The 13,118-nt window shown below is 47.1% G+C and overlaps 1 protein-coding gene across 1 annotated transcript in view; it reads left to right on the top strand.

The window, feature by feature from the left end:
- Window positions 1-13,118, top strand: part of LOC130299795 (uncharacterized) — a 79,403-nt gene that overhangs the window by 33,469 nt on the left and 32,816 nt on the right. The window contains exon 5 of the mRNA XM_056551492.1: window positions 11,485-11,615. Within this exon, the coding sequence (XP_056407467.1) occupies window positions 11,485-11,615 (131 nt within the window). The remainder of the gene's footprint in view (window positions 1-11,484; window positions 11,616-13,118) is intronic.

Here is a 13,118-nt window from a genome sequence, read left to right as displayed (position 1 = left end):
TCGACCTCGCTTATGGTAATCCGCTTCTCATGTCTCAGGTCTCGGCGGTTTCGTATGAACCGCGTGCTGTATCTGACCATTCTCCATTATTGCTGGACATTCGCGTGGCCGATTCTGGTACACCGCATAGATGGAGAATACACCCTTTCTGGCTGGATCAGATTGGCCCCAACGACCGTATCCCGGACCAGCTTCAGGTGTTCCTTCAAGCCAATATTCCTGGAGGTTCTCCTGTGCTGGTGTGGGAGACTCTAAAGGCATACCTGCGGGGCTGCCTGCAATCTACGATCTCTTTTATTAAGAAATCTGCATCTCGGCGGGAGGAGGAACTGGCCAGTTCCTGCACCGTTCTGGAGGCCAGATATGTGGCGGACCCTTCAGAGTCTAATAAGGCGGCTTGGCTGCGGGAGGGCAGACAATATATGCTACATCTTCATGAAAAAGCCAATAGGAAATTGTTTTTCACCAAGCAATTCTATTTCGAACATGGTAATCAATCCAGTAAACTGTTAGCTCACATAGTACGGCAATCTACTACAGCTGCTCAGGTTCTTAGACTTAAAGCCCCAGATGGGTCTGTGCTGCTGGGGGTGGAGGAGATGACACAAAGTTTTTCTGCTTTTTATACTAACCTCTATTCTTCGCAGGTTCAATATGATGATGCGGAGCTGGCCTCTTACCTGGACGGCATAGATCTCCCTGTTTTATCTGATAGTGATAGAGACATGTTGGATGCCCCTCTTACGCTCTTGGAAGTACAGGAAGCAGTAGCTGATATGACTAGGGGTAAGTCCCCGGGCCCGGATGGCCTCCCTTTGGAGGTTTATCTTCGGTACTCGGAGATTCTCCTTCCTCCCCTGTTGGATATGTTTGAAAAGGCATTTATAGACGATATTCTACCTGACTATGTACGAGGCGACCATAGTTGTCCTCTTGAAACCTGACAAAGATCCCTTAGAATGTGGCTCCTATCGGCCGATTTCTTTATTAAATCTGGATTATAAAATTCTCACAAAAGTTTTAGCTAAGCGGTTAAATCAGGTAGTAGTGTCCATTATACACTCAGATCAGACCGGATTCATGCCGGGCAAGTCCACATCGGACAATATCCGTAGGGTTCAAACTGCCGTCCAGGTGGGAGGGGCTCTGGGTGGTGATTGGGCCTTGGCATCTTTAGATGCTGCCAAGGCTTTTGACTCGGTGGAGTGGGGGTACCTGCAGGCAGTGCTCTCTAGGTTCGGTTTTGGTCCTGCTTTCCGGAAGTGGGTCTCCCTCCTCTACCGGTGTCCGCGGGCCCAGGTCCTGGTTAATGGTACTTGCTCGCGCCCATTTCCCTTGGGCAGGGGTACGCGTCAGGGGTGCCCTCTGTCCCCGCTCCTGTTTGCGGTGGCGGTGGAGCCCCTTGCACTGCGTATCCGCCAGGACCCTGGTTTCCGTGGTATGCCGGTGGGAGATAGGAAAGAACGCATTGGTCTGTACGCGGATGATACAGTGCTCTTTCTTTCAGACCCGTTGGCGACACTGCCGTATGCTATGGCCTTACTGGATAGGTTCGGATTCTATTCTGGGCTGTTTATTAACTGGTCTAAATCCGTTATTATGTCCCTCCTGCGTAAAACTTGGCCCCCCATTATGTGTGGCCTTCCAGTGGTAACGGAGTTTAAGTACCTGGGGATCTTCATCCATAGGGACCCAGCTGGTGACCTATCGTCTAACATCCTCTCACTGATCCCATATGTCAAATCCATATTTAGAGTTTGGGCTACGTTACCGCTATCTGTTACTGGGCGTGTTAATCTTATTAAACTCATTATCCTTCCTAAATGCCTATATATGTTGGAACACGCCTCTGGGCCTGTCCCTAAATGTTTCTTTGACTCCCTTCACTCTCTTCTGTCCCCATTTATTTGGGGCCCGAATAGACGCAAAATTCGACTTTCTACTTTGCAACGCCCTAAATTAGCGGCAGGTATGTCATTACCCGACTTCTACCTTTACTATTTGGCGGGCCAGCTACGATATCTCAGGCAATGGGTGGGAGAGGATGTTGGAACAGGTCCGGAGCGATCCTTAACTAGCTTTGTCCCGTTCTTGACCCCGAGACTTCTACTGGAGAGTCCCACCCTTGGCGGGCGGGCTTACCTACCCCTTCATAAACTGGCGATCAAGGTGTGGCGTGCTGCTAAGGTGCTCTATGGTTATACTGGTGTGCCATTGGATCTCCCGATGTGGGACAACCCCTTCCTCCCACACATTACTGTCTCTCTGGACCCACCCTTTTGGAGGGGACTCGGGATTCTTACTTTAGACCATGTGTACCGTGACAATGTACTGTGTTCCTTTGATCAGTTACAATCCACCTATGCTTTGCCCAGGCACTGTTTTTTCAGGTATTTACAGTTGCGCCATGCGCTTAATGCTCAGTTCCCTGTAGGTAGCGCCCCTATCTCAGCCTTCCCTCTAATAGGTGTGCTGCGTTCTCAGGGTCCTAGGGGGCTGGTGTCCATCCTGTATACACACCTCATTCAGGCCAAGGTTTCCGGTTCCCAGCTGCCGGCGGTCCGGCATTGGGAGTCTCACATCCCAAATTTGTCTACAGAGATCTGGGAGGAAATATTTTCTTCACATATGCTGGTGTCCCCAGCGGCTAATAATAAATTGATTCAATTGAATATCATTCATTACAGCTATGTTACCCCTCTCAGACTGTTTAGAATGGGTCGTTCCGACTCTGATGCCTGTCACCGCTGTGGTGATGCCGGAGCGGACTTTTGGCATCTTATTTGGGCTTGCCCCAATATTGAGGCATTTTGGGGGGAGGTTATTCGATTCCTCAACACGCTTGCCCAGCCTCCCTTGTCTGCTGACCCCTTAATCTGTCTATTTGGTGTTTTAGATGAGGAGATGTGGACTCATCATGTCCGCGTCTTCTTGAGGGAAACATTATTCATGGCCAGGAAGGCTATTGCACTTTAGTGGATGGACCCCGGCCCCCCTACTTTATCTCAATGGAAGGCTTTGGTGAATGCAGTGATACCCTTCTCCCGTTTGGTATATAAACATAGGAAATGTCCCGGTAAATTTCTTTCAGTGTGGGGTGAGTGGTGCTCCTCTCCGTCCACGCAATGCTCATACTCTATGTCTCCCCGTGGGCCTCCATCTCCGATCCCTGGAGACCGTGTGTGATTACATGGTGCGCTTGTCGTCTTCTCTCTTTTATGTGACATGTTAGCTGGTCCTCGCTGTTCTCTTTTCTTGCACGGGACTGTTTTCTTTCCTTTCTTTTCTTTCCCACCTTCCCCCTTCTCTTTCTCCATTTCTTACCTTTTTCTCTTAACTATGATGGTACACAACTTTGCCCAGGGTATGCTCCGTGGGGGTGCTCCAATTCCTAGTTTCTAGAGTATCCCGGGTTCTCCCGGTTTGCGGTTGCCGGTTTAGTGTTCTTTATTTTGCACTCTAAGACAAGTAACCCTGTCGTTTACATTCTGTCAGACTGTACTTTGCTCAGGCGCCCTTGAATCAATGTAACGTGTACTACCATGTTGACACTTTATTGGGCCTGCGAGCCGATTGTTCCTTACTTTTCAATAAAACGTGTTTAAAAAAATAATAAATGAACATTGGGAAGAATCTCGGTCATGAGCACCAAATGGTCGAGAAACAAACAAAGACGGTTCCCTAGATGAAAGGACGTGTAACTTGGCAATTCTTTTTGCGGAGATGATGGCGACAAGAAATAAAGACTTGAAAAGTGTTGAGTAAAAAAAACATAAAACCCGAGTTCAGTCAGAACATCCGCTTCATGGCAAAGATGAACATTGGGGTGACACACTGTAACAAACCCCCTCCTCATGTAATCTCTTTACTACTGGGGTGATACACTGTAACAAACCTCTTCCTCATGTAATCTCCTTACTACTGGGGTGACACACTGTAACAAACCTCCTCCTCATGTAATCTCCTTACTACTGGGGTGACACACTGTAACAAACCTCCTATTCATGTAATCTCCTTACTACTGGGGTGACACACTGTAACAAACCTCCTCCTCATGTAATCTCCTTACTACTGGGGTGACACACTGTAACAAACCTCCTCCTCATGTAATCTCCTTACTACTGGGGTGACACACTGTAACAAACCTCCTCCCCATGTAATCTCCTTACAGTGTGTCACCACAGTAGTAAGGAGATTACATGAAGAGGAGGTTTGTTACAGTGTGTCACCCCAGTAGTAAGGAGATTACATGAGGAGGAGGTTTGTTACAGTGTGTCACCCCAGTAGTAAGGAGATTACATGAGGAGGAGGTTTGTTACAGTGTGTCACCCCAGTAGTAAGGAGATTACATGAAGAGGAGGTTTGTTACAGTGTGTCACCCCAGTAGTAAGGAGATTACATGAGGAGGAGGTTTGTTACAGTGTGTCACCCCAGTAGTAAGGAGATTACATGAGGAGGAGGTTTGTTACAGTGTGTCACCCCAGTAGTAAGGAGATTACATGAGGAGGAGGTTTGTTACAGTGTGTCACCCCAGTAGTAAGGAGATTACATGAAGAGGAGGTTTGTTACAGTGTGTCACCCCAGTAGTAAGGAGATTACATGAGGAGGAGGTTTGTTACAGTGTGTCACCCCAGTAATAAGGAGATTACATGAGGAGGGGGTTTGTTACAGTGTGTCACCCCAGTAGTAAGGAGATTACATGAGGAGGAGGTTTGTTACAGTGTGTCACCACAGTAGTAAGGAGATTACATGAAGAGGAGGTTTGTTACAGTGTGTCACCCCAGTAGTAAGGAGATTACATGAGGAGGAGGTTTGTTACAGTGTGTCACCCCAGTAGTAAGGAGATTACATGAGGAGGAGGTTTGTTACAGTGTGTCACCCCAGTAGTAAGGAGATTACATGAAGAGGAGGTTTGTTACAGTGTGTCACCCCAGTAGTAAGGAGATTACATGAGGAGGAGGTTTGTTACAGTGTGTCACCCCAGTAGTAAGGAGATTACATGAGGAGGAGGTTTGTTACAGTGTGTCACCCCAGTAGTAAGGAGATTACATGAGGAAGAGGTTTGTTACAGTGTGTCACCACAGTAGTAAGGAGATTACATGAAGAGGAGGTTTGTTACAGTGTGTCACCCCAGTAGTAAGGAGATTACATGAGGAGGGGGTTTGTTACAGTGTGTCACCCCAGTAGTAAGGAGATTACATGAGGAGGAGGTTTGTTACAGTGTGTCACCCCAGTAGTAAGGAGATAACATGAGGAGGAGGTTTGTTACAGTGTGTCACCACAGTAGTAAGGAGATTACATGAAGAGGAGGTTTGTTACAGTGTGTCACCCCAGTAGTAAGGAGATTACATGAGGAGGAGGTTTGTTACAGTGTGTCACCCCAGTAGTAAGGAGATTACATGAGGAGGAGGTTTGTTACAGTGTGTCACCCCAGTAGTAAGGAGATTACATGAAGAGGAGGTTTGTTACAGTGTGTCACCCCAGTAGTAAGGAGATTACATGAGGAGGAGGTTTGTTACAGTGTGTCACCCCAGTAATAAGGAGATTACATGAGGAGGGGGTTTGTTACAGTGTGTCACCCCAGTAGTAAGGAGATTACATGAGGAGGAGGTTTGTTACAGTGTGTCACCACAGTAGTAAGGAGATTACATGAAGAGGAGGTTTGTTACAGTGTGTCACCCCAGTAGTAAGGAGATTACATGAGGAGGAGGTTTGTTACAGTGTGTCACCCCAGTAGTAAGGAGATTACATGAGGAGGAGGTTTGTTACAGTGTGTCACCCCAGTAGTAAGGAGATTACATGAAGAGGAGGTTTGTTACAGTGTGTCACCCCAGTAGTAAGGAGATTACATGAGGAGGAGGTTTGTTACAGTGTGTCACCCCAGTAGTAAGGAGATTACATGAGGAGGAGGTTTGTTACAGTGTGTCACCCCAGTAGTAAGGAGATTACATGAGGAAGAGGTTTGTTACAGTGTGTCACCACAGTAGTAAGGAGATTACATGAAGAGGAGGTTTGTTACAGTGTGTCACCCCAGTAGTAAGGAGATTACATGAGGAGGGGGTTTGTTACAGTGTGTCACCCCAGTAGTAAGGAGATTACATGAGGAGGAGGTTTGTTACAGTGTGTCACCCCAGTAGTAAGGAGATAACATGAGGAGGAGGTTTGTTACAGTGTGTCACCACAGTAGTAAGGAGATTACATGAAGAGGAGGTTTGTTACAGTGTGTCACCCCAGTAGTAAGGAGATTACATGAGGAGGAGGTTTGTTACAGTGTGTCACCCCAGTAGTAAGGAGATTACATGAGGAGGAGGTTTGTTACAGTGTGTCACCCCAGTAGTAAGGAGATTACATGAAGAGGAGGTTTGTTACAGTGTGTCACCCCAGTAGTAAGGAGATTACATGAGGAGGAGGTTTGTTACAGTGTGTCACCCCAGTAGTAAGGAGATTACATGAGGAGGAGGTTTGTTACAGTGTGTCACCCCAGTAGTAAGGAGATTACATGAGGAAGAGGTTTGTTACAGTGTGTCACCACAGTAGTAAGGAGATTACATGAAGAGGAGGTTTGTTACAGTGTGTCACCCCAGTAGTAAGGAGATTACATGAGGAGGGGGTTTGTTACAGTGTGTCACCCCAGTAGTAAGGAGATTACATGAGGAGGAGGTTTGTTACAGTGTGTCACCCCAGTAGTAAGGAGATTACATGAAGAGGAGGTTTGTTACAGTGTGTCACCCCAGTAGTAAGGAGATTACATGAGGAGGAGGTTTGTTACAGTGTGTCACCCCAGTAGTAAGGAGATTACATGAGGAGGAGGTTTGTTACAGTGTGTCACCCCAGTAGTAAGGAGATTACATGAGGAGGAGGTTTGTTACAGTGTGTCACCCCAGTAGTAAGGAGATTACATGAGGAGGAGGTTTGTTACAGTGTGTCACCCCAGTAGTAAGGAGATTACATGAGGAGGGGGTTTGTTACAGTGTGTCACCACAGTAGTAAGGAGATTACATGAAGAGGAGGTTTGTTACAGTGTGTCACCCCAGTAGTAAGGAGATTACATGAGGAGGAGGTTTGTTACAGTGTGTCACCCCAGTAGTAAGGAGATTACATGAGGAGGAGGTTTGTTACAGTGTGTCACCCCAGTAGTAAGGAGATTACATGAGGAGGAGGTTTGTTACAGTGTGTCACCCCAGTAGTAAGGAGATTACATGAGGAGGAGGTTTGTTACAGTGTGTCACCCCAGTAGTAAGGAGATTACATGAGGAGGAGGTTTGTTACAGTGTGTCACCCCAGTAGTAAGGAGATTACATGAAGAGGAGGTTTGTTACAGTGTGTCACCCCAGTAGTAAGGAGATTACATGAGGAGGGGGTTTGTTACAGTGTGTCACCCCAGTAGTAAGGAGATTACATGAAGAGGAGGTTTGTTACAGTGTGTCACCCCAGTAGTAAGGAGATTACATGAGGAGGAGGATTGTTACAGTGTGTCACCACAGTAGTAACAATCCTCCTCCTCATGTAATCTCTTTACTACTGGGGTGACACACTGTAACAAACCTCCTTCTCATGTAATCTCCTTACTACTGGGGTGACACACTGTAACAAACCTCCTCATGTAATCTCCTTACTACTGGGGTGACACACTGTAACAATCCTCCTCCTCATGTAATCTCCTTACTACTGGGGTGACACACTGTAACAAACCTCCTCTTCATGTAATCTCCTTACAGTGTGTCACCACAGTAGTAAGGAGATTACATGAAGAGGAGGTTTGTTACAGTGTGTCACCCCAGTAGTAAGGAGATTACATGAGGAGGGGGTTTGTTACAGTGTGTCACCCCATTAGTAAGGAGATTACATGAAGAGGAGGTTTGTTACAGTGTGCCACCCCAGTAGTAAGAAGATTACATGGGGAGGAGGTTTTTTACAGTGTGTCACCCCAGTAGTAAGGAGATTACACGAGGAGGAGGTTTGTTACAGTGTGTCACCCCAGTAGTAAGGAGATTACATGAGGAGGAGGTTTGTTACAGTGTGTCACCCCAGTAGTAAGGAGATTACATGAGGAGGAGGTTTGTTACAGTGTGTCACCCCAGTAGTAAGGAGATTACATGAGGAGGAGGATTGTTACAGTGTGTCCCCCCAGTAGTAAGGAGATTAAATGAGGAGGAGGTTTGTTACAGTGTGTCACCCCAGTAGTAAGGAGATTACATGAGGAGGAGGTTTGTTACAGTGTGTCACCCCAGTAGTATGGAGATTACATGAGGAGGAGGATTGTTACTACTGTGGTGACACACTGTAACAATCCTCCTCCTCATGTAATCTCCTTACTACTGGGGTGACACACTGTAACAAACCTCATCCTCATGTAATCTCCTTACTACCGACCGGGGTGACACACTGTAACAAACCTCCTCATGTAATCTCTTAACTACTGGGGTGACACACTGTAACAAACCTCCTCCTCATGTAATCTCTTTACTACTGGGGTGACACACTGTAACAAACCTCCTCCTCATGTAATCTCTTTACTACTGGGGTGACACACTGTAACAAACCCCCTCATGTAATCTCACTACTGGGGTGACGCACTGTAACAAACCTCTTCCTCATGTAATCTCCTAACTACTGGGGTGACACACTGTAACAAACCTCCTCCTCCTCATGTAATCTCCTTACTACTGGGGTGACACACTGTAACAATCCTCCTCCTCATGTAATCTCCATACTACTGGGGTGACACACTGTAACAAACCTCCTCCTCATGTAATCTCCTTACTACTTGGGTGACACACTGTAACAAACCTCCTCCTCATGTAATCTCCTTACTACCGGGGTGACACACTGTAACAAACCTCCTCCTCATGTAATCTCCTTACTACCGGGGCGACACACTGTAACAAACCTCCTCCTCATGTAATCTCCTTACTACCGGGGCGACACACTGTAACAAACCTCCTCCTCATGTAATCTCCTTACTACCGGGGTGACACACTGTAACAAACCTCCTACTCATGTAATCTCCTTACTACCGGGGTGACACACTGTAACAAACCTCCTCCTCATGTAATCTCCTTACTACTGGGGTGACACACTGTAACAAACCTCCTCCTAATGTAATCTCCTTACTACTGGGGTGACACACTGTAACAAACCTCCTCCTCATGTAATCTCCTTACTACTAGGGTGACACACTGTAACAAACCTCCTCCTCATGTAATCTCCTTACTACTGGGGTGACACACTGTAACAAACCTCCTCCTCATGTAATCTCCTTACTACTGGGGTGACACACTGTAACAAACCTCCTCCTCATGTAATCTCCTTACTACTGGGGTGACACACTGAAACAAACCTCCTCCTCATGTAATCTCCTTACTACTGGGGTGTCTCTGTAACAAACCTCCTCCTCATGTAATCTCCTTACTACTGGGGTGACACACTGTAACAATCCTCCTTCTCCTCATGTAATCTCCTTACTACTGGGGTGACACACTGTAACAAACCTCCTCCTCATGTAATCTCCTTACTACTGGGGTGACACACTGTAACAAACCTCCTCCTCCTCATGTAATCTCCTTACTACTGGGGTGACACACTGTAACAAACCTCTTCATGTAATCTCTTTACTACTGGGGTGACACACTGTAACAAACCTCCTCCTCATGTAATCTCCTTACTACTGGGGTGACACACTGTAACAAACCTCCTCCTCATGTAATCTCCTTACTACCAGGGTGACACACTGTAACAAACCTCCTCCTCTTGTAATCTCCTTACTACTGGGGTGACACACTGTAACAATCCTCCTCATGTAATCTCCTTACTACTGGGGTGACACACTGTAACAAACCTCCTCCTCCTCATGTAATCTCCTTACTACTGGGGTGACACACTGTAACAATCCTCCTCCTCATATAATCTCCTTACTACTGGGGTGACACACTGTAACAATCCTCCTCATCATGTAATCTCCTTACTACTGGGGTGACACACTGTAACAAACCTCCTCCGCCTCATGTAATCTCCTTACTACTGGGGTGACAGACTGTAACAAACCTCCCCCTCATGTAATCTCCTTACTACTGGGGTGACACACTGTAACAAACCTCTCCCTCATGTAATCTCCTTACTACTGGGGTGACACACTGTAACAAACCTCCTCCTCATGTAATCTCCTTACTACTGGGGTGACACACTGTAACAAACCTCCTCCTCATGTAATCTCCTTACTACTGGGGTGACACACTGTAACAAACCTCCTCCTCATGTAATCTCCTTACTACTGGGGTGACACACTGTAACAAACCTCCTCCTCATGTAATCTCCTTACTACTGGGGTGACACACTGTAACAAACCTCCTCCTCATGTAATCTCCTTACTACTGGGGTGACACTGTAACAAACCTCCTCCTCATGTCATCTCCTTACTACTGGGGTGACACACTGTAACAAACCTCCTCCCCATGCAATCTCCTTACTACCAAGTGCCCCACCAGGACCTGCTCTGTATCTGCTAGAGGAGTAGGACCTGTGATGACGTCACAAGAATGATATGTGGGGGCGGAGCACAACAGGATAGAAGAGATTGTGAATGAAGGACTTGTGAGCATGGTCATGTGACTTTAGAGGGCGGAGCTCAGAAGTGGGAGAGGTTTAGAGGTTGTGAAGGACCTGTGGTGATATCATAATCATGAAAACCTGTCTGGAGGAGTTTCCCATAGCAACCAATCAGATCGCTTCTATCATTTTTGTTTTGATAAATCTCCCCCTTTATGTGGAGGAGGTTGGTTTCGGTTGTGTCATAAGGTTTCCTCTTGCTGCTAAATCCCGCCCACTCCTGTCACATGACCATTCTCACAGGTCCTTCACCACATTCTCTTCTATCCTGCAGAGCTCCGCCCCCACATGTACTGGTCACATGATTGTGACATCATCACAGGTCCTATACCTCCCCATCTATCACATTACAGATCAGGTCCTGGTCGGGCAGTCACTGCTGTTGTGTGGAGATGTCTGCTCCTCAGTGTCGCCCCCTGTAGTCGGGTGAGTTTATATGAGGATAAGAGATGCAGCTAATGATTAGTTGTATATTTTTCCCCTTTATTTAGATAAATAACAATAGTGGAGAATCAGATCATTTATAGGTTCAGATCAGGGACCCGGGTGACATCACTGAAGGTTTAGGTCTGAGCACTGAGGACGGGTGAGTAGTCGGGCCCCATACAGGAGATCACGGGGGCCCAATGGTCAGAACGCACATGATCTAGTATACGTTTTCTTTCCCCGGAGTCACCCTTTAATCAGGGGCGGGGATGGGGTGTGTTTGACTGTCTGGGCATGCTGGGATTTGTAGTTTTGCAACAGCTGGAGGCACGCTGGTTGGGAAACGCTGGTGTATACGTTATATTGTGGGGTCGGCTGGAGGAGGAGATCCTTATTATATAGATTGTTTTGTAATATATTAGTTTTTCTTTATAAGTTTATTATATTTGGCAGAGAGGGGGCAGCACATTCCCTGGTTCCTATGGATCCCGGCCGTCTATGTATTGAAGGGGAGCCTGACAGCTGGGACTCACCATAGTTACAGAGAGGACATTGTACACGCGGGGCTCCTCTTCACTTCACAGGTGCTATCTCTCTCTATCTATATCTCTCTGTCTCTCTCCCTGTCTGTCTCTCTGTGTCTCTCTTTCTGGGGTCTGGTGATGACTGGAGAGGTGACCCTGCTGGGACATTATACTGTAATGGAGGGGTCTGGTGATGATTAGAGAGGTGACACTGCTGGGACATTATACAGTAATGGAGGGGTCTGGTGATGACTGGAGAGGTGACCCTGCTGGGACATTATACAGTAATGGAGAGGTCTGGTGATGATTAGAGAGGTGACACTGCTGGGACATTATACAGTAATGGAGGGGTCTGGTGATGACTGGAGAGGTGACACTGCTGGGACATTATACAGTAATAGAGAGGTCTGGTGATGACTGGAGAGGTGACACTGCTGGGACATTATACAGTAATGGAGGGGTCTGGTGATGATTAGAGAGGTGACACTGCTGGGACATTATACAGTAATGGAGGGGTCTGGTGATGATTGGAGAGGTGACACTGCTGGGACATTATACAGTAATGGAGGGATCTGGTGATGACTGGAGAGGTGACACTGCTGGGACATTATACAGTAATAGAGAGGTCTGGTGATGATTAGAGAGGTGACACTGCTGGGACATTATACAGTAATAGAGAGGTCTGGTGATAACTGGAGAGGTGACACTGCTGGGACATTATACAGTAATAGAGAGGTCTGGTGATGACTGGAGAGGTGACACTGCTGGGACATTATACAGTAATGGAGGGGTCTGGTGATGACTGGAGAGGTGACACTGCTGGGACATTATACAGTAATGGAGGGGTCTGGTGATGACTGGAGAGGTGACCCTGCTGGGACATTATACAGTAATGGAGGGGTCTGGTGATGACTGGAGTGGTGACCCTGCTGGGACATTATACAGTAATGGAGGGGTCTGGTGATGACTGGAGTGGTGACCCTGCTGGGACATTATACAGTAATGGAGGGGTCTGGTGATGAGAGGTGACACTGCTGGGACATTATACAGTAATGGAGGGGTCTGGTGATGACTGGAGAGGTGACCCTGCTGGGACATTATACAGTAATGGAGGGGTCTGGTGATGATTAGAGAGGTGACACTGCTGGGACATTATACAGTAATGGAGGGGGTCTGGTGATGACTAGAGAGGTGACACTGCTGGGACATTATACAGTAATGGAGGGGTCTGGTGATGATTAGAGAGGTGACACTGCTGGGACATTATACAGTAATGGAGGGGTCTGGTGATGACTAGAGAGGTGACACTGCTGGGACATTATACAGTAATGCAGGGGTCTGGTGATGACTAGAGAGGTGACACTGCTGGGACATTATACAGTAATGGAGTGGTCTGGTGATGGTTAGAGAGGTGACACTGCTGGGACATTATACAGTAATGGAGGGGTCTGGTGATGACTGGAGAGGTGACACTGCTGGGACATTATACAGTAATGGAGGGGTCTGGTGATGATTAGAGAGGTGACACTGCTGGGACATTATACAGTAATGGAGGGGTCTGGT

This window comes from Hyla sarda, chromosome 1 (assembly GCF_029499605.1).
Source record: "Hyla sarda isolate aHylSar1 chromosome 1, aHylSar1.hap1, whole genome shotgun sequence".
Lineage (NCBI taxonomy): Eukaryota > Metazoa > Chordata > Amphibia > Anura > Hylidae > Hyla > Hyla sarda.
The sequence above is the reverse complement of the archived record's forward strand: the minus strand, read 5'-3'. Positions and strand labels throughout refer to the sequence as shown.